General features: G+C 43.3%; 1 protein-coding gene across 2 annotated transcripts in view; it reads right to left on the bottom strand.

Annotated features, from left to right (window-relative positions):
- Positions 1 to 25,906, bottom strand: part of SMIM31 (small integral membrane protein 31) — a 149,969-nt gene that overhangs the window by 18,937 nt on the left and 105,126 nt on the right. The window contains exons 1-3 of one of the 2 annotated variants that reach the window (XM_069243874.1): positions 24,337 to 24,474; positions 24,014 to 24,145; positions 4,409 to 4,607 (exon numbers count right to left, since the gene is read on the bottom strand). In XM_069243874.1, coding sequence (XP_069099975.1) covers positions 4,409 to 4,607; positions 24,014 to 24,145; positions 24,337 to 24,391 — 386 coding nt within the window. In that variant the 5' untranslated portion in view covers positions 24,392 to 24,474. Of the gene's footprint in view, positions 1 to 4,408; positions 4,608 to 24,013; positions 24,146 to 24,336; positions 24,475 to 25,906 lie in introns of those variants that run through there. The other variant, XM_069243884.1, reaches the window with a different exon arrangement.

Genomic DNA, 25,906 nt, shown 5'->3' with positions numbered 1-25,906 from the left:
GTGTGTAGGGGGTGTGTATATGTGCATGTTGGGGGTGTGTGCATGTCGGGGTACATGTATGTGCATGTCGGGGTGGGGGTGGGGGGGGGGTTCGTACCAACTCTGGGGGGGTGGCAGGGGGGTGGAGGGTGTGGGGGGAGGACTCGGGTGGGTAGTGGGGGGTGGGGGAGACCCCTATCAGTGCCAGGGAAGGAATTCCCTGGCCCCGATAGTGCTTACCGCCATGGTTCGCACGGCGGTTCCCGCCCGCAAGAAACCGCGGCGGTAGGCAGGGTCATAATACCCTTGGCGGTCTTGGGACGACCGCGGGGCCGGAGTGCGCAAACTCCAGCCCCGCGGTCATGACCGCCGCGGCGGTCGGAGCGGAGAAGTAGCGGTCGGTCGCGGCGGGGACCGCCGCGGTCAGAATGCCATTTTTAATACCGCCGGTCTGTTCGCGGTCCGACCGCCGTCTCTCCGCCGACCGCCAGGGTCAGAATGAGGGCCCATATCTAGAGAGAAATGGCACTTTCCTGCCCTTCCCCAGCATTGGTGCACATTCAGGCTGTGAAGCACCACACACACACCTTTCCACCATAGTGCAAAGCAGTGTTGCAATGGTTTGCGTTATTTTTTCCTACAAACCAAGGCAAGTAGCAGTGTGAGTTGGTTTGTTAATACCAAAAAGGATTCTGTGTTAAAAAAAATCAGACGCAAACCCAGTACAAAACCTTTCTATATCTTGCTTAGGTCCTCGTTATGGTGACACGCCTGTAGGACTGGCTGATTCTTCGGGTAAAGTTATTTCAGATGCAAGTGGCTTAATCTGTTTTTTTCTGAAAAGTTCTGATAAACACAATGGCAGGCATATTTAATTTATTATGAAACAAATATATTAAAGACAATAGGCATTTAGGAGTGGATTGGTATTACACCTTGTTCAAGCCTGCAGACATGTAGTAGGTTACATGAAATCTCAAAATTACCTTTGATTACCCGCTTTGAAAATTCTAGGGGTAGAAGATTTGTACTGTAATGATTCCTGCTAGAATCTGTTATGGGATAAGTTGTCAGCCAGGATTTTGTAATAAAAAAAAATCATTAATGCTACATACATACACATATACATGTTTATGCCGTGGCAGTGAAAATAAGTATTACCCATTAACACGTATTATTGCTAGCGTATGCCTGCAATGTTAAGGCAGCAGCTTGTTCTCTTTTTTCGATTTGTATCTTTTAATGTATCTGGCATATGTTTTTGACTTTGTTGTGTGTGAGTTTTTTGAAGTTGTGGAAGAGGGGGGTGCATGCAAGAATGAGTCAATGGGTGGAAGAATGCATAAGTGCAAGGATGCGTGGCAGACTGCGTGTATTATGACTTCATGAGTGGTTAAACCCATCAATGACTGAAAAGGCACTTTCATTTATGAGCCTAACCAACTGGCATTGCCAATGCTTGTTATTGCTTGATATGGCTCCCACTGGACCCTAACTCTTTCCTGAGTCATTTGCTCATTTACAGTTACATTTCTTTTATTGCTAACATCTTTTTCTAAATGTTATTCTCGCATTTAAATATAAACAATTTCAAAGTCATTATTTATTTATATTATTTCGCTCAATAATCCTCTCTATATAAAAACCCTACCATCCTATTTATTCCCAGAGGACACACATTGTCTTACTTTATAGCTCTTGCACACAACTTATTGATAATTTTCGCACTGCTTTCAACATTAGACTCATATTTGATCTTTACTGAGTGGCATAGTGGAATAGTGGAATATGATAAGCTTCTTGAAAATGTTGTGATTTTACCACAGTTCTACAAAACCTTTGGCTTAGGTACGAGCTTTATGAGTAATGAAGGCCCAACTGCACAACCAGTGCTGCTTTTTATGCCCAGTTCTCCATGTCTACGACCCATACTTTGCTATGTTGCTGGCCTGCACCTGCCAGTACTGATTGTAGAATATCAGTACCATTTTTCTTCACTTTACCTTCCAGGCCACTAAACAGTTGATTTTATGCTTCACCAGCTGGATTACGATGACTCCTCCAGTTTGTTTTCCTGCATGTTTTCACATATTCGCAATCCTTACACGTTGTCTTACTTTGTCTTTTTTCTACCATATATTTTATCAAATCATTTTACAGATCTTCTCTACTATCTACAATTCTGTTTCTCATATAATCTTCAACTGAAGAGGCTTCCCCAGTTTCCACTGGAAGTTACTGAATCTCAGCTCAGGCACTTTATATGACTCCCCTGACAGAGGTGTTTCACAGTATTCTGACAATACAGGCAAGGTCAATTTTTGTATCACCTTAACTTTTGTTTATGTTGCCACCCTAGACAATACGCCGAAAACTGCAGGTCTATATGCTAGTGGTTCCTGTGGTGCTTCTTTCAAGGGGCATCGCCAGTGACTACCTCAGAAGCCTTTGCATTGAAAAGGTCATTCTCTCACCCGATGTCCCATTCCTTTTTTCCCCAGACACTCCTACTAAGTTTACAAAGAACGTAGACCCCTTCTCTCACTCAGTCTGTTTCTCACGTAGGCGATCATTTTTGTTTTTGTTAAATCGCATCATTTGCCTCTTCTATTTCCTGGTCTCTTCCCGAACCTATATTGAGTTATTTATGCAATAGCTTCACTGACCATCTAAATAGATCTTTTGACCATATTGTACACATTCATCCATTGATTTGGAAACATATTTACAAATAAAATGCAATAAACTAACATCATGGCTTAGTAATTGTTACAGAACACCTGAAATAATTTAACAGGATTTGACAGGCTGATATTTTATCAACAATAAGGGCAGATTTACGAGAATAAGGTGGGGACTAAAGTGTAGGGAAATGTTATGGCCTAATTTAGAGTTCAGTGGCCATGCAAATTGTCGATTTTCTGGAGGAAATGTTAAATTCGTAGGAGACTCAACTAGCTGAATTTTGCCCAACCTAGTCTTAGCCTAGCAGAGGTAATTCAGCAGGTAGATTATCCTCCCGGTTTAGCTTTTCTCCTCAAAGAGGAGAATCACCACACATCACTACACGAAGTACTTGGGCCCGTATTTATACTTTTTTTGCGCCGCATTTGCGTCGTTTTTTTGACGCAAAAACGGCGCAAACTTGCAAAATACCATTGTATTTTGTAGGTTTGCGCCGTTTTGCGTCAAAAAGCAGCGCAAATGCGGCGCTAAAAAAAGTATAAATACGGGCCTTACTGTTTAAATGAAGTGCATAGTTTGTTGACCAGCCTACAGCAAATGTTTTCCCTTGAAAGATACTTCAATCAGTTGAGAACACCAGGTCCATGGTAAGGCTTACAGTGTAGCGCAGGAAAACAATTGGTTTATTAATGGATTTGTTTTATATATATATATATATATATATATATATATATATATATATATATATATATATATATATATAAAAACGATAAAGCTCCATGGTGTGGTGGAGCACACGAGACAACACCAGATGGATATAGGTGAACTGGTAGCCCTTGCAAAGAGACATACTGGAAATAGATGCAGTAACAAAAATATCCAACACCGAGGGGAGCGCCCAAGTTTGGGGGGGGGGGCTTCAACACAGCACCTGTCCTGAGTAAGTCCGGGGGGGGGGGCCCTCCATGTTTGTGCAGGGGCTCCCTTCCAGTTTCGTTACGCCACCGGTGAGACAGGTGATGATGCTGATGCAGCTGCAAACAATCCATAGCACGGAATCCATAACACAGTTCATTCGGCACTTTGTGATACAGAACAGGGGTGCAACACAGGCCCCTGAAGCCCTTGTGGCACGGGGGGAGGGGTAAAGGAGCTCCTGTCCTTCACATGACCCCCCCATCCGTTCAGGGGGGGGCACATTCAGCCCAAGGCCACTGAATATCTCTAAAATGTGGGAGACTAAGGGACCCCTAATCAAATTCTGCGAGGGGGGTACTGATTTGCGTTACACCACTGACACAGAAATAATGTGTATGTAAGCATTAGTTGTGTGACGTATGCTGTTTTTCTAATAGCTTTTCACCACCACTGTTAAAGTATCATAAAATTCCACAGTTGGTGTGTATACATGTAACGTATTCCGGTAATTCCACTAAACGAAGAGAAAGCATAATTTCTATGTCGTGTGACTTTCATCGGTGTACATGATTTGCATTCGAGGAAATAAATTAACAGTCAAGTCGCTCTCTATGAGGCCATTGCAGGGTTCCTTGTCAAGACGAAGAGGAGTTTTTCTTCAGAAACCAGCTGGCCGTATCCTTCGTGACAAGCTGAGGGGTTTTTGCTTTTAAAGTTCGTGAAGTGGGAGTCTGGGAAGGAGCCATGTCCGCTTGATCAAAGACTCTCAGAAAAGACTTGCTTTTGTCCATCCAGTGCTCAGCCCATTCCCTGGACAGCTCCTCACCTCTCTGACTCCAGGCCTGGGTCAACTTCGCCCTCCTGTAGGTCATTTCCGGTCATCAGGCTTTGCTGCTCGGCATCCGGGTGGCACCTTTCATCTTGAGGCACTTCAACCCTGCTTGTAGCCCCCGGACTGGCTTTCGCTTTCTTCCGGCTGAATTTTGTCTTCTTTCGGTGCCCTTGTGGTAACCAGCCTCTTCTTTCTGCATTAACAAATTGAAAGGAGAGAAAAGTGATACGCAAAAGCATAAGACAGAACAAAGCGCGCGAGCAGACAGATTGTTTAAACTCAGTCAGAAGTCTGCCAACTGAGAAAAGAAAGAAACATGCATGTAACAGGGAATTTGTAACAAGTGAAAGGGGAGTATTATAATCCCGGTGGACGACAGGAAAGTAGCAAAGAGCATGTCTTCTTTGCTGTTCACCTGTCTAGAGTTTGATCTCCACGAAGATAATAAACTTGTGGTAGACTAGACGTCTACAACAAGTAATTTCAGAGGCTAATGGCTTCATTTTTCAAGACAAGGCCGTTACTTCTAAAGCAAATATTCTGAAAAATCTTAAAAAGGAAATACATTTTCTCTTGCAAAAAAGCCCCCCAAAAAATACAATCAATCCATCGCATATATTGTTGCATAATATTAACATAAAAGAATAACCGAAAAATATGTTCTGTTGGGATGGATGGATGGATGGCTGTGAAGACTCAGGTATGTGCCCTTTTATTGCCCCTACTCTCGTGTTACTTGGAAACACGGAGTTTTCTCTCTGTTTGGAAAAGCTGTGCCTCTGTTTACCCCGAAGACTTAATTGACAAACACATCTGCCAGTAATTTGCACAGGATTCTATGGAATGCTCAAAAGGGGTTAACGGGCAGAAAGGGTGAACTTCTGGACAATCATGCATAATGCAGGAACCAATGTATCCCACTTTTTTTTTACCAGAAATGAATTTTTGAGGGTTTTAAGAGCCAAAACAAGTCAGATGGGTGGTTCTCAAGGAAAATACCACAAAGGCTAGGTTCTGTTTGGGAAGTCACATTTGAGAAACTACGGTTTATTTTGAAAGCATGTTTAAATCGGAAATAAAATAACAACTACCACAGGCTTCAATTTAATTCAGTAAATCATTTCACAATTCCTATTTAAACTGCACTACCCTTTAATTTAATGACAAGCATTTACTACGTGAAAGTAACATTTTACACAGTGTGTGTGCTTGAATGCTCTAGGCAAGAAGTACATGAGCCACAGCTAAGATTAAACAGGCGGACTATAGGACGAAATATCAGAGACAATTGATTTATCACCGTTTGTAGCGTGACTGGTAATATATCATCACATCTGTACATTAGGAAAGGACCCTAGTTAAAATAGATTGACAAACATTTCTGCTGGATGCAGTCACGGTATATGTTCTTCTGGACACTGGACTACATATGCATGCAGAACAAAAATAAGTGAAACTCTACTGATAAAAAGAAAATGTCAAGTGAAAAAACAGACAAAGACAGCAATACTCAATTCCATCATACAAATTAGGCAGTCCTGATAGATACAAGGATGCTGTTCTAGAACATGGGTGCGTAGATGGAGTGGCCCTTCTGCCTCTTTTTCTGTTTTGCACTTTCTCATCTCAGCAGAATGAGGACCTGATGGTGACTGTGGATGTGCCAAGAGCCAATGAAAATGGTGAGCTTGTCAGCCAGTTAGGCCAGTCAAAATGGCTTTGTAGATGTTGTAGCTGATTTGAAGGTAGTTCGGAATGGCAATGGCAGCAAGTGGATTTTCATCAAAGTTGGAGTGTTTTGGTCGTATTTATGTTATTGATGTGGTGCACTCAGGCATGTAAAATGCTGTTAAGGATAGTCATTGTGGCATCGGAGCAGCTGTCGAGCAGGACATTGCCCCAATCAATGGGAAACAAGATGGCACCCTGAGGGATTCACTAGGTATTAGCAATTCCATGTGATTAAACTTGTATTGGGGACTTCATGCTGTGAATGAATAATGATGTCAAAGGCATCCAAGAGGGCCAGTACTATCAGGAGATGATTTGAAGATACTGCAAACAGGCAATGGCAGTCAGTGGATTTATTTCAGGGTTGTAGACCTATTTTTCCAGGCTGTCGATAGGGCGTACTGAGGCATGTATGATGCTGTTAAGGATAGACAAGTGTGACATCAGAGCGGCTGTCGAGCAGGGCATTGCCACAATCAAGATGAAAGAGTAAAAGGGCTCGATTGGTAGTTTTGAAGTTACTTTATTAAGGAGAAAGATCTGATGATAGGCCTTCTTGATTTTTTAGGCATAGTTTTTCTGAAGGGTAATGTCAATGTGTTCAAGGTGAATCCAAGTGACGTGTTACTGAATGAAAGTTGGTACCTACCATTAGGTCAGGTTTTTTCTAGTTGTTTGTTGTTATTCTTTGCCAATAGCAGGAATTCTATCTGTTGAAGTTAAGCTTTAGGTAAGGTGCTGGACATCCAGGTCTGGATGAGGTACAGGCAGTGTATGAGGTACTAGATGTTTGGAGTAGAGAAGAGGTTCGAATATAATTGTTTGTCTTCAGTATTCTGAAGAGTATTGATACTGAGATTGAATATGATGGGCTCCAGGATGGCAACCTGGGGGATTCACTAGGTATTGGTGACTCAATGTGATTAAACTTGTGTTGAGAACTTCAGGATGTGAATGAATAATGTCAGAGGCATTCACAAGGCAGGGGTTTGCTCTACCTGTGGTCATAAGTGTTTTGTCTGTGGATAGTATGGCAGCTATCTCCGTGATGCAGCATGCTCTGAATCTGGAATAGTATCAATGCACAAGATGGATGCCACTGACAAGTTCATGATATTGTGACTGAGCTGCTTTTTCTTTGATCTTTTAGATGGAGGTCAGTAGAATAGGAAAAGGCATCAGGTTCTAATGTGGGTTTCTTCAGAAGTGGAAGAGTGTGGCCTGTCTTGGGAACTTCAGGGAAAATGCATTTAGTGATGGAAGCAGTGACAATAGTTCAGGGGTTGAGAGACTTTCTTCAGGGTCACTTTGAAGGGCCTGGGCTTGAGTACAGAAACTTCGGTCTGATAATTCTTATATGGTTTCCAAGGCTCAGATGTATTTTTCATTTTTGTGATTGCAAATGGCCTAATCGGGCCGTTTGCGATCACAAAAATACATTTTGGTATGTATTAATTCTAATTTGCGATTCAGTAACTTCTTACCAAATAGCAAATTGGAATTTCAACTACATACCAATTCGATATTAGGAAGGGGCATGTCAGGGGCGTTCCTTTCCTAATACCGAATTGCAGCAGTATGTAGGAATTTTTTGGGACTGAAATGCAGTTGCAAAACATTCGCATTGTACAACCTACTTCAAGTAAGTGGTAACCCATTCACAAACGGAAGGGGTCCCCAAGGAACCCCTTCCCCTTTGTGAATGCATGCAAAAACATTTTTTAAGAGCAGGCAGTGGTCCCAGTAGGATCACTGACTACTCTTAAAAAAATTAAAATAAATATTTAAATTTTTCTTCTTTAAAAGCATCCATTTTTCATTTAAGAAAAACAGGCTGCATTTAAAAAACATAAAATATTGCTTTATTTAAAAGCAATCACAGACATGGCGGTCTGCTGAGCCTAGCAGGCCACCATCCCTGTGAATATAGCCATTCACAATGGGTCACTAATTGTGACCTACCTCATGAATATTAATGAGGTAGGTTGATTTGCGAGCCATTGGGAATCACTAAATGAGGAGTTTCATACACACAAATAGTGATTACGTAATTGTGAATCGCATATAATCGCAATCAAGTAATCGCTATCTGGCCCCAAGCTCTCTCTCTCTCTATCTATATATATCACTATGTATACGAACACACACACATATACATATGAATATATATATAAATATGTATATATATATATATATATATATACACACACACACACAAATATATAAATATCTATATATCTATGTATCTACCTATCTATATATATGTGCATGTATATATATATATATATATATATATATATATATATATATATATATATATATATATATATATATATATATATATACATAGAACAAAAGTAGCTAAGGCACCAGTTTGGGATCCATCCAAACACTTTATTCTAGAGTGAACAACAACTCTCCTTTTCCTGACGCGTTTCGGCTCCAACTGCCTTGATCACAGGTGAGACAATGCAAGTGATCACAAAGCCAGTGCTTTTTAAATTGCTGATCATGTGACCTGATAATCACAAACTCAATGTCCCAAGGTGCACCATTCCATGTTCTTAAACTCTGGTGCTGAATCATTGTACTGCATGAAATAGCGTTTTAGGCACCAAAGTTAAATGTATACTGGAAAAGTGTCCTTGTTTAAAGTTGTTGCCCATATTCCTCTCGTTATAAGGAGGTTGCAAACAGCTAGAAGGGAGGTAAAATACCTCTCTCCCATCCCTTGCTCACCTCAGTTTGACCTTCTGTCTCGGATAAATGCCGTGGTTCTCACCGAGGAAAGCGGGTCGGGCCCCGTCAATATAAATCTTTGTTCAACACGCTCCATTAAGGGGCCACAGACCCTGACAGGGCAGCCTCCGCATGAGGGCGAAGCATCCCATCTTAACATAGAATAAAAGTAGCTAAGGCACCAGTTTGGGATCCATCCAAACACTTTATTCTAGAGTGAACAACAACTCTCCTTTTCCTGACGCGTTTCGGCTCCAACTGCCTTGATCACAGGTGAGACAATGCAAGTGATCACAAAGCCAGTGCTTTTTAAATTGCTGATCATGTGACCTGATAATCACAAACTCAATGTCCCAAGGTGCACCATTCCATGTTCTTAAACTCTGGTGCTGAATCATTGTACTGCATGAAATAGCGTTTTAGGCACCAAAGTTAAATGTATACTGGAAAAGTGTCCTTGTTTAAAGTTGTTGCCCATATTCCTCTCGTTATAAGGAGGTCCCAAACAGCTAGAAGGGAGGTAAAATACCTCCCTCCCATCCCTTGCTCACCTCAGTTTGACCTTCTGTCTCGGATAAATGCCGTGGTTCTCACCGAGGAAAGCGGGTCGGGCCCCTTCAATATAAATCTTTGTTTAACACGCTCCATTAAGGGGCCACAGACCCTGACAGGGCAGCCTCCGCATGAGGGCGAAGCATCCCATCTTAACATAGAACAAAAGTAGCTAAGGCACCAGTTTGGGATCCATCCAAACACTTTATTCTAGAGTGAACAACAACTCTCCTTTTCCTGACGCGTTTCGGCTCCAACTGCCTTGATCACAGGTGAGACAATGCAAGTGATCACAAAGCCAGTGCTTTTTAAATTGCTGATCATGTGACCTGATAATCACGAACTCAATGTCCCAAGGTGCACCATTCCATGTTCTTAAACTCTGGTGCTGAATCATTGTACTGCATGAAATAGCGTTTTAGGCACCAAAGTTAAATGTATACTGGAAAAGTGTCCTTGTTTAAAGTTGTTGCCCATATTCCTCTCGTTATAAGGAGGTCCCAAACAGCTAGAAGGGAGGTAAAATACCTCTCTCCCATCCCTTGCTCACCTCAGTTTGACCTTCTGTCTCGGATAAATGCCGTGGTTCTCACCGAGGAAAGCGGGTCGGGCCCCTTCAATATAAATCTTTGTTCAACACGCTCCATTAAGGGGCCACAGACCCTGACAGGGCAGCCTCCGCATGAGGGCGAAACATCCCATCTTAACATAGAACAAAAGTAGCTAAGGCACCAGTTTGGGATCCATCCAAACACAATTCTAGAGTGAACAACAACTCTCCTTTTCCTGACGCGTTTCGGCTCCAACTGCCTTGATCACAGGTGAGACAATGCAAGTGATCACAAAGCCAGTGCTTTTTAAATTGCTGATCATGTGACCTGATAATCACGAACTCAATGTCCCAAGGTGCACCATTCCATGTTCTTAAACTCTGGTGCTGAATCATTGTACTGCATGAAATAGCGTTTTAGGCACCAAAGTTAAATGTATACTGGAAAAGTGTCCTTGTTTAAAGTTGTTGCCCATATTCCTCTCGTTATAAGGAGGTCCCAAACAGCTAGAAGGGAGGTAAAATACCTCTCTCCCATCCCTTGCTCACCTCAGTTTGACCTCTGTCTCGGATAAATGCCGTGGTTCTCACCGAGGAAAGCGGGTCGGGCCCCTTCAATATAAATCTTTGTTCAACACGCTCCATTAAGGGGCCACAGACCCTGACAGGGCAGCCTCCGCATGAGGGCGAAGCATCCCATCTTAACATAGAACAAAAGTAGCTAAGGCACCAGTTTGGGATCCATCCAAACACTTTATTCTAGAGTGAACAACAACTCTCCTTTTCCTGACGCGTTTCGGCTCCAACTGCTTTGATCACAGGTGAGACAATGCAAGTGATCACAAAGCCAGTGCTTTTTAAATTGCTGATCATGTGACCTGATAATCACGAACTCAATGTCCCAAGGTGCACCATTCCATGTTCTTAAACTCTGGTGCTGAATCATTGTACTGCATGAAATAGCGTTTTAGGCACCAAAGTTAAATGTATACTGGAAAAGTGTCCTTGTTTAAAGTTGTTGCCCATATTCCTCTCGTTATAAGGAGGTCCCAAACAGCTAGAAGGGAGGTAAAATACCTCTCTCCCATCCCTTGCTCACTTCAGTTTGACCTTCTGTCTCGGATAAATGCCGTGGTTCTCACCGAGGAAAGTGGGTCGGGCCCCTTCAATATAAATCTTTGTTCAACACGCTCCATTAAGGGGCCACAGACCCTGACAGGGCAGCCTCCGCATGAGGGCGAAGCATCCCATCTTAACATAGAACAAAAGTAGCTAAGGCACCAGTTTGGGATCCATCCAAACACTTTATTCTAGAGTGAACAACAACTCTCCTTTTCCTGACGCGTTTCGGCTCCAACTGCCTTGATCACAGGTGAGACAATGCAAGTGATCACAAAGCCAGTGCTTTTTAAATTGCTGATCATGTGACCTGATAATCACGAACTCAATGTCCCAAGGTGCACCTTATAACGAGAGGAATATGGGCAACAACTTTAAACAAGGACACTTTTCCAGTATACATTTAACTTTGGTGCCTAAAACGCTATTTCATGCAGTACAATGATTCAGCACCAGAGTTTAAGAACATGGAATGGTGCACCTTGGGACATTGAGTTCGTGATTATCAGGTCACATGATCAGCAATTTAAAAAGCACTGGCTTTGTGATCACTTGCATTGTCTCACCTGTGATCAAGGCAGTTGGAGCCGAAACGCGTCAGGAAAAGGAGAGTTGTTGTTCACTCTAGAATAAAGTGTTTGGATGGATCCCAAACTGGTGCCTTAGCTACTTTTGTTCTATGTTAAGATGGGATGCTTCGCCCTCATGCGGAGGCTGCCCTGTCAGGGTCTGTGGCCCCTTAATGGAGCGTGTTGAACAAAGATTTATATTGAAGGGGCCCGACCCGCTTTCCTCGGTGAGAACCACGGCATTTATCTGAGACAGAAGGTCAAACTGAGGTGAGCAAGGGATGGGAGAGAGGTATTTTACCTCCCTTCTAGCTGTTTGGGACCTCCTTATAACGAGAGGAATATGGGCAACAACTTTAAACAAGGACACTTTTCCAGTATACATTTAACTTTGGTGCCTAAAATGCTATTTCATGCAGTACAATGATTGAGCACCAGAGTTTAAGAACATGGAATGGTGCACCTTGGGACATTGAGTTTGTGATTATCAGGTCACATGATCAGCAATTTAAAAAGCACTGGCTTTGTGATCACTTGCATTGTCTCACCTGTGATCAAGGCAGTTGGAGCCGAAACGCGTCAGGAAAAGGAGAGTTGTTGTTCACTCTAGAATAAAGTGTTTGGATGGATCCCAAACTGGTGCCTTAGCTACTTTTGTTCTATGTTAAGATGGGATGCTTTGCCCTCATGCGGAGGCTGCCCTGTCAGGGTCTGTGGCCCCTTAATGGAGCGTGTTGAACAAAGATTTATATTGAAGGGGCCCGACCCGCTTTCCTCGGTGAGAACCACGGCATTTATCCGAGACAGAAGGTCAAACTGAGGTGAGCAAGGGATGGGAGAGAGGTATTTTTCCTCCCTTCTAGCTGTTTGGGACCTCCTTATAACGAGAGGAATATGGGCAACAACTTTAAACAAGGACACTTTTCCAGTATACATTTAACTTTGGTGCCTAAAACGCTATTTCATGCAGTACAATGATTCAGCACCAGAGTTTAAGAACATGGAATGGTGCACCTTGGGACATTGAGTTCGTGATTATCAGGTCACATGATCAGCAATTTAAAAAGCACTGGCTTTGTGATCACTTGCATTGTCTCACCTGTGATCAAGGCAGTTGGAGCCGAAACGCGTCAGGAAAAGGAGAGTTGTTGTTCACTCTAGAATAAAGTGTTTGGATGGATCCCAAACTGGTGCCTTAGCTACTTTTGTTCTATGTTAAGATGGGATGCTTCACCCTCCTGCGGACGCTGCCCTGTCAGGGTCTGTGGCCCCTTAATGGAGCGTGTTGAACAAAGATTTATATTGAAGGGGCCAGACCCGCTTTCCTCGGTGAGAACCACGGCATTTATCCGAGACAGAAGGTCAAACTGAGGTGAGCAAGGGATGTGAGAGAGGTATTTTACCTCCCTTCTAGCTGTTTGGGACCTCCTTATAACGAGAGGAATATGGGCAACAACTTTAAACAAGGACACTTTTCCAGTATACATTTAACTTTGGTGCCTAAAACGCTATTTCATGCAGTACGATGATTCAGCACCAGAGTTTAAGAACATGGAATGGTGCACCTTGGGACATTGAGTTCGTGATTATCAGGTCACATGATCAGCAATTTAAAAAGCACTGGCTTTGTGATCACTTGCATTGTCTCACCTGTGATCAAGGCAGTTGGAGCCGAAACGCGTCAGGAAAAGGAGAGTTGTTGTTCACTCTAGAATAAAGTGTTTGGATGGATCCCAAACTGGTGCCTTAGCTACTTTTGTTCTATGTTAAGATGGGATGCTTCGCCCTCATGCGGAGGCTGCCCTGTCAGGGTCTGTGGCCCCTTAATGGAGCGTGTTGAACAAAGATTTATATTGAAGGGGCCCGACACGCTTTCCTCGGTGAGAACCACGGCATTTATCCGAGACAGAAGGTCAAACTGAGGTGAGCAAGGGATGGGAGAGAGGTATTTTACCTCCCTTGTAGCTGTTTGAGACCTCCTTATAACAAGAGGTATATGGGCAACAACTTTAAACAAGGACACTTTTCCAGTATACATTTAACTTTGGTGCCTAAAACGCTATTTCATGCAGTACAATGATTCAGCACCAGAGTTTAAGAACATGGAATGGTGCACCTTGGGACATTGAGTTCGTGATTATCAGGTCACATGATCAGCAATTTAAAAAGCACTGGCTTTGTGATCACTTGCATTGTCTCACCTGTGATCAAGGCAGTTGGAGCCGAAACGCGTCAGGAAAAGGAGAGTTGTTGTTCACTCTAGAATAAAGTGTTTGGATGGATCCCAAACTGGTGCCTTAGCTACTTTTGTTCTATGTTAAGATGGGATTCCTCGCCCTCATGCGGAGGCTGCCCTGTCAGGGTCTGTGGCCCCTTAATGGAGCGTGTTGAACAAAGATTTATATTGAAGGGGTCCGACCCGCTTTCCTCGGTGAGAACCACGGCATTTATCCGAGACAGAAGGTCAAACTGAGGTGAGCAAGGGATGGGAGAGAGGTATTTTACCTCCCTTCTAACTGTTTGGGACCTCCTTATAACGAGAGGAATATGGGCAACAACTTTAAACAAGGACACTTTTCCAGTATACATTTAACTTTGGTGCCTAAAATGCTATTTCATGCAGTACAATGATTCAGCACCAGAGTTTAAGAACATGGAATGGTGCACCTTGGGACATTGAGTTCGTGATTATCAGGACACATGATCAGCAATTTAAAAAGCACTGGCTTTGTGATCACTTGCATTGTCTCACCTGTGATCAAGGCAGTTGGAGCCAAAACGCGTCAGGAAAAGGAGAGTTGTTGTTCACTCTAGAATAAAGTGTTTGGATAGATCCCAAACTGGAGCCTTAGCTACTTTTGTTCTATGTTAAGATGGGATGCTTCGCCCTCATGCGGAGGCTGCCCCGTCAGGGTCTGTGGCCCCTTAATGGAGCGTGTTGAACAAAGATTTATATTGAAGGGGCCCGACCCGCTTTCCTCGGTGAGAACCACGGCATTTATCCGAGACAGAAGGTCAAACTGAGGTGAGCAAGGGATGGGAGAGAGGTATTTTACCTCCCTTCTAGCTGTTTGGGACCTCCTTATAACGAGAGGAATATGGGCAACAACTTTAAACAAGGACACTTTTCGAGTATACATTTAACTTTGGTGCCTAAAACGCTATTTTATGCAGTACAATGATTCAGCACCAGAGTTTAAGAACATGGAATGGTGCACCTTGGGACATTGAGTTCATGATTATCAGGTCACATGATCAGCAATTTAAAAAGCACTGGCTTTGTGATCACTTGCATTGTCTCACCTGTGATCAAGGCAGTTGGAGCCGAAACGCGTCAGGAAAAGGAGAGTTGTTCACTCTAGAATAAAGTGTTTGGATGGATCCCAAACTGGTGCCTTAGCTACTTTTGTTCTATGTTAAGATGGGATGCTTCGCCCTCATGCGGAGGCTGCCCCGTCAGGGTCTGTGGCCCCTTAATGGAGCGTGTTGAACAAAGATTTATATTGAAGGGGCCCGACCCGCTTTCCTAGGTGAGAACCACGGCATTTATCCGAGACAGAAGGTCAAACTGAGGTGAGCAAGGGATGGGAGAGAGGTATTTTACCTCCCTTCTAGCTGTTTGGGACCTCCTTATAACGAGAGGAATATGGACAACAACTTTAAACAAGGACACTTTTCCAGTATACATTTAACTTTGGTGCCTAAAACGCTATTTCATGCAGTACAATGATTCAGCACCAGAGTTTAAGAACATGGAATGGTGCACCTTGGGACATTGAGTTCGTGATTATCAGGTCACATGATCAGCAATTTAAAAAGCACTGGCTTTGTGATCACTTGCATTGTCTCACCTGTGATCAAGGCAGTTGGAGCCGAAACGCGTCAGGAAAAGGAGAGTTGTTGTTCACTCTAGAATAAAGTGTTTGGATGGATCCCAAACTGGTGCCTTAGCTACTTTTGTTCTATGTTAAGATGGGATGCTTTGCCCTCATGCGGAGGCTGCCCTGTCAGGGTCTGTGGCCCCTTAATGGAGCGTGTTGAACAAAGATTTATATTGAAGGGGCCCGACCCGCTTTCCTCGGTGAGAACCACGGCATTTATCCGAGACAGAAGGTCAAACTGAGGTGAGCAAGGGATGGGAGAGAGGTATTTTTCCTCCCTTCTAGCTGTTTGGGACCTCCTTATAACGAGAGGAATATGGGCAACAACTTTAAACAAGGACACTTTTCCAGTATACATTTAACTTTGGTGCCTAAAACGCTATTTCATGCAGTACAATGATTCAGCACCAGAGTTTAAGAACATGGAATGGTGCACCTTGGGACATTGAGTTTGTGATTATCAGGTCACATGATCAGCAATTTAAAAAGCACTGGCTTTGTGATCACTTGCATTGTCTCACCTGTGATCAAGGCAGTTGGAGCCGAAACGCGTCAGGAAAAGGAGAGTTGTTGTTCACTCTAGAATAAAGTGTTTGGATGGATCCCAAACTGGTGCCTTAGCTACTTTTGTTCTATGTTAAGATGGGATGCTTCGCCCTCATGCGGAGGCTGCCCTGTCAGGGTCTGTGGCCCCTTAATGGAGCGTGTTGAACAAAGATTTATATTGAAGGGGCCCGACCCGCTTTCCTCGGTGAGAACCACGGCATTTATCCGAGACAGAAGGTCAAACTGAGGTGAGCAAGGGATGGGAGAGAGGTATTTTACCTCCCTTCTAGCTGTTTGGGACCTCCTTATAACGAGAGGAATATGGGCAACAACTTTAAACAAGGACACTTTTCCAGTATACATTTAACTTTGGTGCCTAAAACGCTATTTCATGCAGTACAATGATTCAGCACCAGAGTTTAAGAACATGGAATGGTGCACCTTGGGACATTGAGTTCGTGATTATCAGGTCACATGATCAGCAATTTAAAAAGCACTGGCTTTGTGATCACTTGCATTGTCTCACCTGTGATCAAGGCAGTTGGAGCCGAAACGCGTCAGGAAAAGGAGAGTTGTTGTTCACTCTAGAATAAAGTGTTTGGATGGATCCCAAACTGGTGCCTTAGCTACTTTTGTTCTATGTTAAGATGGGATGCTTCGCCCTCATGCGGAGGCTGCCCTGTCAGGGTCTGTGGCCCCTTAATGGAGCGTGTTGAACAAAGATATATATATATATATATATATATATATATATATATATATATATATATATATATCCTGAGCTGAGCTTGCTTTGAGTGAGAAAGGGCCTGCATAAATGGCAATACATTCATTTTAGTGAGGACCTTACGTTATTTCCATAGACGGCTGCTGTAAATACACAGTAAATTAACCACCACTTATCATTTGAGAAATATATATATAATTATGGACAGTGAACTATGGAATGTTTTTTACCTGGGGTTTTATTAAAAAATATTTTATTTTATTTTATGTAAAAGAAAAAACTACCAGGTTAAACATATTCACCAAATACAACAGAGCAAATCTTGATTATCAGCCTGTAACTTAGGGAAAGTATAATTTGTAGCGAAATAAACCATAAAAGCATTGGAGATTATGGCTTATTAGACCGTATCATGTGTTGCACCGACTGAGGTGAGTTAATCATGTGGAACAATTCTGCTCATCAAGTAAACAGTAAACCTAATAATGCTGATTTATAAATTATAATATAATTACTATATTATAATTAAAACAATGCTAAGAAGAGGAAACAGAAAAAGTAGAAGGAGAATAGAAAAATAATGGAGAAAGAAGAGTAACAGCAAATCTAATCTTGATTTAACAAGTATAAGAGTCTTCATGCCCATTATAGCAGTGTTGATGTGAGTATTAAGAAAGGAACTATGGCTAGGGCAGACCTAGAAAAGGTATTTTACTGGGGAGGAGCTCTCCACTGCCCTGTAGAGAATGAAACCCGGGAAGACTCCAGGCCTAAACAGCTTTCCCGCACAGTTCATGAAATGGTATCTCTCAACATTGGTCCTGCATTTTCTTGCAATGATCGGGAAGGACAGGAGTGAGAGCCTACTTCCCGTGGACATAAGGAGTGTCACTGCGGTGGTCATCCCCAAACCAGACAGGCCACCTACAGAATGCGCATCGTACACGCTGATCTCATTACTCAGTGTGGATGCCAAGTTACTTGCAAAGGCCCTCACAAACCACCAGGCCCCGTGGATGTGCTCCTTGATACACTATGACCATACAACCAAAACGGGTTTGTGCCGACTACGAGCACTCAGCACTACCTCAGGAGGCTGAGCACGATCTTAGCCCACTTGAACTCTATCTCCGATCCCACGACCCTCTTGCACCTGGATTTTGAAAATACCTTTGGCTCTGTTGAAAAGTCTTTCCTCTAATACTGGAGAGAATGAACTTTGGCCCAAATTTTCAAGCTTATATGAAATTATTATAGACAGATCCCTTTGCAAGAGTTCGAGTCAATGGTGCTATGTCTCGACAATAAGGCATAAGTAGGGGCACCAGACAGGGTTGTTCCCTCTCATTCTTTCTATTCACTTTAGTTATGGAACCACTGGCAAAATGAATCAGGATGGACATGCAAGTTTGGGGGTTTCAGTGGGAAAGGGGCATTGAGGACAGCACTTCCTTGTATGCAGAAAATATGCTACTTTATGTCCAATGCCATCGATCCCGCGGGTCATGCGCATACTGGAGATACATGGGGAGGCATCTGGTTTGAGAGTCAACTGAGAAAGTCAGCTATAATCCCAGTGGTTGGTGTTCCCACAGGGATACCCCCAGAGGCCCAAATACTCCAGTGCATAACATGGTCATTAAAATACTTGAGGATATTTATCAACAAATGCCCTAGGGCTTCTTGGGAGAGTAACATTACTCCTCTGCTCTGGAAAATTAAAGGACACTTTGATTAGGTGGAGCACCATTTCCCTTGATATGCTGGGACACATTGCTGTCTTCAAAATGGTGGCTTTTCAGCAAATGCTCTATTCCCTACAAAACTACTCATTCAGGGTGCCTGACCACTGGTTTGGCAAATTGCAGGCTGGCATTAACTCCTATATATGGAGCGGTTCGGCTGAGAGTCTCTCACACAAACTGCATCCAATCTCCCTATGACTGAGGCCTAGGAGCAGTCGATGTGAAATTATAATACTGGGCAGACCAGTTGCTCTCAATCAATGAGTGGATTTTTGGGGACTAGCGCACGTCTCAAACTCGCTACCATACTGTGGAAAGCTGTCTGTTCCTGACTGTGTGGACAGGCATTTCCCCCTGACCTCCCTGAGATCACATCTGTCGCCATCCTTTGTTGTTGAGCGGCAATGCGCAACATTAAGTGGCACACAGTGCTCACCAGAGAGACATCATTGTGGGCGGGTACTTGACTTTCTGAATTGGTGAAGCTGCGGAGGTTCTGTAAATGGCATCTGCTGGGAATCTCCAAACTTGGGGACACCTCGTGATCTGATTATATGCTGTCATTCACATGACATATATATAATATATGTCATCTAAATAACATATATATAATAAATGCAAAGTCTTATGGGGAGTTTTCCAACAGGATTCATGTTTGGAGTAATGCTTTGAAATAGCAGTCTTATTTGGATCAGTTTGGTCAAATCTTGGCCCTGAACTTTACTGTGCCATCCCACCCAAGCTTTCCCCCCTTTAAGAGGCCCAACAAGGCCGAAATATGCCTGGGGATGTGGCTTCCATACAGAAGGGTTGTGATCTAGCATTTCAGGCTGGTCTGACTATTGTGGTTCTGAACAATGTCTCATTTACAGATGGTTGATTATTGGCTGTGGTGGCACAGTAAACAACAAGGTATATTTTGTTGCTCACTGTGCCAACGCTGCGAGGCCCAGAGTAATTACCAATGTCTCTGAAAAATGTAAGGACTCCATCCACCACTTTTTTGATATGTCACTTTAGCACTAGGAAGGACATTACTACACATTAATGGCACAATAATCAGCACTTTGGTTTGAGGTAAACCTTACAAATGATTGAGTATCACACTTGTATTGTTAGCATTAACAGCCGTACCTTATTGCTCCCTCAGGCTGCACTGAACTGTACTATGGTATATCACAGTCCTTCCATCTCTTGGCATAATAACATGTTCTAGGACTGTAGAATCCTTATCCTGACAATGATTCATCAGCACCCTGACACACTATGTTAAGGAAGGGTTTCTGCTGTGGTGCAAGTATTTGCCTGCTGTGCATCCGTTGTCTCTACTGGACATAGCTTTCTGTTTGGCAAATACATGTTTGCTGTTCTAGAGAAATAAAAATTGTGGGTGCTGTGGTACACCTTGAGTAATTGGAACATCGTATGAAGTTCCCCCAAGATCTTCTTAGAAATATTACCATTTGTTTGCTAGAACATGTGAAATAATATATAACATAATGAATTATTTGACATCAACTTTCAAGAATGTTCTTGGGGGAAGACACACACCATACATTAGATATTCTTCATGATGCTCAAAGCAATATTGTGAGACATTGAGTTGTTGGTTGAGTGGATTGGTAACCCTCCTCAAGCAACAGCCACAATCAACATGAGGGTAAACATCAAAAGTCACTAAATTAAACTGTGATTAACTTGTGCTTAACACTTTGATAGCTTGGCAGAAAAGCAGTAAGGGATAGTATTTATGCAGAGCACAAACAGTAATTAAGTGAAAACACAACACAAAAAAAATCCCATAAAGCTTTTAGAAACAAAGGAGTAAAGTTTGATAAGTTATTTGACTCCAAAATGACAAATAGGCAATCAGTAAAACAAGAGTTATTAATTCTTATTTAAGGTAAAAGCTAGCACCTAAAAGATCAACGCAGCAACCACAGACATCAAGTTGCGCGAGACCAGGTCAAAAGTGAAAAGTATGGCTAACCGTGAAGAAGCGCAAGTTGGATCTGTGAATTGGGCTTGGTTGGTGCTTACCTTGGCACTTAGAAGAAATCTGAAGAAAAATGTTCTGAGAAAGTAAAGTTCAGCAGAGCAAGGCTACCCGCGGTGTCTGAGGAGAAAGCATCATTGTCGGAGGCTGCTGGACGATGCAGCAGTGAAGAATTCTTCGTTCGGAGTTAGCCACTTTTTGGGAAGTTGAACATTTCCAGCGGGATGAAGCCAAAAATGTTCAAAGTCCCAAGTTTTTTTTTTTTTGCTATCTGGATACCTTTAACACCACCACCAAGAGTCTAGGACTTGAGGGGCACCACGGTTTCAAGGTAGTTTGAACTTTTTCTGTCCCTGAGGTTCTAATCAGAAGGCCAGCCAACACTAGCCCTTAGAGTCAATCTGGTAGAGACCTGCTCTGCTCTTTGTGCCCTATCCTACTGCTGAAACCAGGACTAAGAGTTCAAGGCAGGCTTTAGGCAGCAGAGCAGCCCTACCAGGTGCAGCAAAGCAGTCTTATGAATTACACAAAAGGCCACAATAGCAGGCAGTCCTCTTAGAGTCCTTCCACATGTCCAGAAAGGGAACTGAAAAGTGGATCTTATGGTCCTAACTTTACAGGTGGTCCCTCCTTTGGAGTAGAAGTTTCTAAAGAATTCCCTCTAAAGAGCTTGAAGGTCCCTACTTCTTCTGCCCAGGCTTCAGACTGGTTGTTGGAACAATGCAGTGGTGACAACTCCCTTATGTGAAGGCAGAGTACACCCTATTAAGCTGTGGGGGGCTGTGCTCAGCTCTGCCCCTCCCTGCCAGTGATAGCCGATCCAAGCACACCTCATCTCTATATTGTGTGACTGTCTGAAAGGAATAAACAGAGTCCAACCGTCAGCTACACTCAGTCATGTGACCCAAAAACAGGCTGTAGGCACCAAATAGTTGGCAGAGGGAAATGCCAACTTTCTAAAAGTGGCATTTTCAAAATGGTAACTAAAAATGACCTTTAAAGAGGATGTTTAATTACAATTCCTCAGACACCAAACAAAAAGTTAACCTGTTCCCAATCAAATGTTAGCACTTGTTAAATGTAATAATGCAACCTAATGTGATTCTACGCAAGAGGAAGGCCTCACATGAATGTAGGAATTTTTCACTACCAGAACATATAAAACTTAAACATACACGTGCAACCATTTAATTACAATACACTCTAACCTATGTACTACCTAGGGCCTACCTTAGGGGTGACAGATGTAATAGAAGGGGAGTTTAAGGCATGGCAAGCGGGTTATATTGCTAAGTTGAACTGTTAGTTTAAAACTGCATTAAGGCTGCAATGGTGGGCCTGTGATATGCTTTAGGGGGCTATGTAAGTGGGAGGCACAATAAGTGCTGCAGGTCCCCTAGTAGCATTTAATTTACAGGCCTGGGGTATATGTATAACACCGTAATAGGGACTTATAAGTAAATTAAATATCCCAATCCGATTTAAGCCAATTTCCCCATGTTTTAATGAAAGAGTACAAGCACTGTAGCACTGGTTAGCAGTGGTAAAGTGCACATAGTCCTTAGGCCAAATAAAACAATTTCAGCAAAAATAAGAGGGGTGAAGGCAAAATGTTTGGGGGTGACCCTGGAGAAAGGGCTAAGTCCAACAATTGGTAATGTAAATGCTAGGGATGTGACATTTTAGCAAAGATGGATGAAGTCAAATTCCCCTTCGAGAAGGCAAGACACAAATTCTGTATATCAAGAGGGGAAATGTAACTGTTGTTCACTGTATCCAGATATCCCACTCAAGAATAGTGGAGTGGCAGATTACATGGAGTTTGTTTCCAATTCACCCACTTCCATTCTAGCTGCCCATAGCCCTGTGTGAAAGCAGACACAGACTTCTGTACCATCCATTTCCTGTCCACTGGAAGTCCTGCTATAAAAAGAGGACGCTGGACTAGCAGGGAATGGAGCTATCAAAGCTGTGCATCAGGTAGTATTGAGCACTTCCTAATTAAACTAAACTAATCTAAGCAATGCAAAACTTAGATAAACTAAGCTAAATAAGTTAAAATAGACTGATTTCAAATTTGTATGAGCTGAGACAAGCGTAAATAATATTGCAACTTATGATGTTTAACAGTGACTGCTTGATTTACTATCTGTGATTAATTTTGAGACTCAATATGATGTACTGGGCATAGGAACTTTAACTTACCTAGCCACTGTTATTTGCAACTTCTCAGTCGCGGCTCGCGGTGTTGAAGGGGGCGGGGCGGCGTGGTGCGCCCGGGGGGTGTGGCAGGGGGATGGTAATATTTTTTTTTTTTTAAATTAACTTACCTTGCCGCATCTCGCGCCTCTGCTGGCTGGAGGCAGGTTCAGGCTCCCAGCCTGTCCGGCGGCCAATTGTGACGCTGCTCAAAGCAGCGTCAGGATTGGCTGGGAGCACCCAGCCAGGGCACTAGGCAGACTGGGAGCCTGTGCAAGCTCTCTCCAGCCCAGCAACAGTGTTGCTGGGTTGCTGGGCTGGAGAGAGCCCTGTGCGCATGTGTGTGTGGAAGGCCCGAGACGGCCGGCCAAACACACATGCGCTCTGAGGGGCAGTGATGGGGGAGTGTTGAACACTCCCCCTCAGAGCATGTCACCCCCATGGCCCCGTCCCTTTACAAGGAAACGATAACAAACACTGTTTGTTATAGTTTCCTTATAAGGGTTTTGCAGCTGTTGCTTCTGGTGGTGAAGGGGACGACGCTCCTCCGCCCTCATGGAGGATCCGCCCCTGCGACTTCTGCTGAAAAAAATCTCAATTTCTAAATGTTTTGTGTTTTCCATCGCGAAACAATTGATAAGATAAATCCTATGTGATTATAGGGGTTAGGTTGTTGTGCATATAGGTGAAAAATAACTGGTCAATTATAGTTAGACATTGCTTTATGGATGAATCTTCCTAGTAATGTATATGACTTTGGCCCAAAGTATAATTGCATGGATTTTTGTTTTGTAGAAGAATGGTTTTGCATGTTTCAGAACATGTGCTTTGTTTTGATAAAGTTTGTGGTTGTTTTAGACTAAGATTCATTATAGTGACCTTTTAAAGTTATTCTGAATGACGTCACCAGGTAAAACCAGAGGCGCAACCAGAAAAAGCACTGAACCAACCAGTTTGACAACACTACCAAAACGGACGTCAATCCTCTCTCTATGAAGTCCATTAAACTGAAAGAAGGACTAGTTTCACGGTTTTCCTGTATTCCCCAACATGAGCACTGGCATACCACATATCTTTTTTTAAAAAAATATAAACACTGCAAAGAAAAGAAATGCAGAACACACGCAACTGGAAAAAATAAACAGTATTAAAATTACACGCATTCTCCTTCGTCAGCTCATTAATAAAATCAAAAGTATCTCCTGAACGAACGTTGATGGCTCCCACCCCGTGCCGCCTAGTTACCTGCACTGTCTTCCTCGGGCTCGCTGTAGATGGAAGCCAGGGTAAATATGGAGAAGATAACAAAAGCTAAGAGGATGAACGCTACTTCCAAATTGGTGAACGGTAGCGCCATGTACTGCAGCTCGGCTGCACCTGAAACAAAGGATACAATTAGAATTCACATGAAGGGAACAGGCATGGTTTCAAGAAGCAAAAGTCACATCCGGGATACGAACCACCAGTTAAACAGGTTGAACTACTTCATAAGTAGAAGCGAAGCTACTGTATGTTTTTAAACAAAGCGAGAAAGTGACTAAAAACGTTTTGAGTTGTGGGTAACGTACCTGAAGTCCAGGACGCAGCGCTAGTCCAACCCCTTCCTCCTGTGCCCGGTACCATTACAGTGTCTGGAGACTTAAACACCGAGCCACAAGTAAACACAGGAGAGATCTTTGACAGAATGCGTGCATTACCAGGCAGAGAGTAATCTTTTATACTGAACACAATAGGCTCACATGCCAGCGCGATGGATAAACCAAGACAGCTAATTGGTTTACAGGGAATGTTGCAAGCCTACGCGTTAAGCACTAGACTTCACAAGCAAAGTCAATAGGTCTCGCCTATGAAAGAGCTATTAGCTTTGCCAATATGTTTTTGCCATTTTGTACACCAGTGTGGCTGATGTTCAGCATGGCCAAAAGTTAGTAGGGTAAAGTGGAGTGGATGTCGTAAAGCGGAGTAGAGTGGAGTGTTATGGAGTCGCGTATAGAGTCGTAGAGGGGTGTGGAGTGAGAAGTGTTATAGAGTGGAAGGGCATAGAGTAGAGTAGAGTTAAATTGAGTGTCAGAGTGGAGTGGCATAGAGTGCTGTGGAGTGGTGTAGGGTAGAGTGGAATGGCATAGAGGGTGCTGCGAAAGGGAGAGTGTTGTAGAGTAGAGTGATGAAGAGCAGAGTGGATTTGGAGAATGGAGTGGCATAGAGTGGAGTAGTGTAGGAAAGTGGAATGGCATAGAGTGGAGTAGAGTGCTGTGTAGTTGAGTGGCATACAGTGTCAGAGTGGAGTAGCATTGAGTGGAGAAGTGGAACAGTGAGTCATAGAATAGAGTGGCATAGAGAAGAGTAGTGTCGTAGAGTGGCATTGAGGGGAGGGGAGTGGCATAGAGTGGACAAGTGTGTCAGACTGGAGTAGATTGTAATGGAGAAGAACATCATAGAGAGGTGTGTGAGAGTGGAATATAGCAAATTGGCGCAAAGTACAGTGGTGCAGAGTAGATTGGCGTATAGTGCATCGGCTTTGAGTAAAGTGGTGTAGAGACCTTTGGCATAAAGTCCAGTGGTATAGAGTGCAATGGCGCACAGCAGTGGTTCACAACCTTTTGACTTCTGTGAACCCCCACTTTATTAGTACTGGGACCCTGGCACCCCCACTGAATCATTATTGGAACTTGGGGACCCCGCAGTGAGTTATTACTGAATGCTGGGGACCTGATTTCTTAATATTAATACATTTTCTAAGCAGCTACGGACTCCCTGAGGATGCTTCGCATACCCCCAAGGGTCTCCTAACCACAGGTTGAAAACCACTAGTGTAGAGTGGAGTGGTGCAGAGTGGAATAGAGTGGCGCTGAGTGCAGTGACAGAGTAGATTGTTTCAGAGTAGAGTGAAGTGGTACAGAGTGGAGTGGCGCAGGGTAGAGTGCAGAGGTGTACAGTAGATTGGCCTAGAGCGCATTGGCATAGAGTAGAGTGCAGTGGTGGAGAGTGCAGTCTTGCAGAATAGAGTGTCAGAGTGCAGTGGAGTAGGGGGCATTGACAGAGGAGAGTGGTGCAGAGTACAGTGGTGCAGTGGTGAAGAGTGCAGTTGTACATAATAGAGTGGGGCAGAATGACTGGCATAGAGTAGAGTGGTGTAGA

Source organism: Pleurodeles waltl, chromosome 1_2, assembly GCF_031143425.1.
Source record: "Pleurodeles waltl isolate 20211129_DDA chromosome 1_2, aPleWal1.hap1.20221129, whole genome shotgun sequence".
NCBI classification, from domain to species: Eukaryota; Metazoa; Chordata; class Amphibia; order Caudata; family Salamandridae; genus Pleurodeles; species Pleurodeles waltl.
This window is presented reverse-complemented; position numbering and strand designations above follow the sequence as displayed.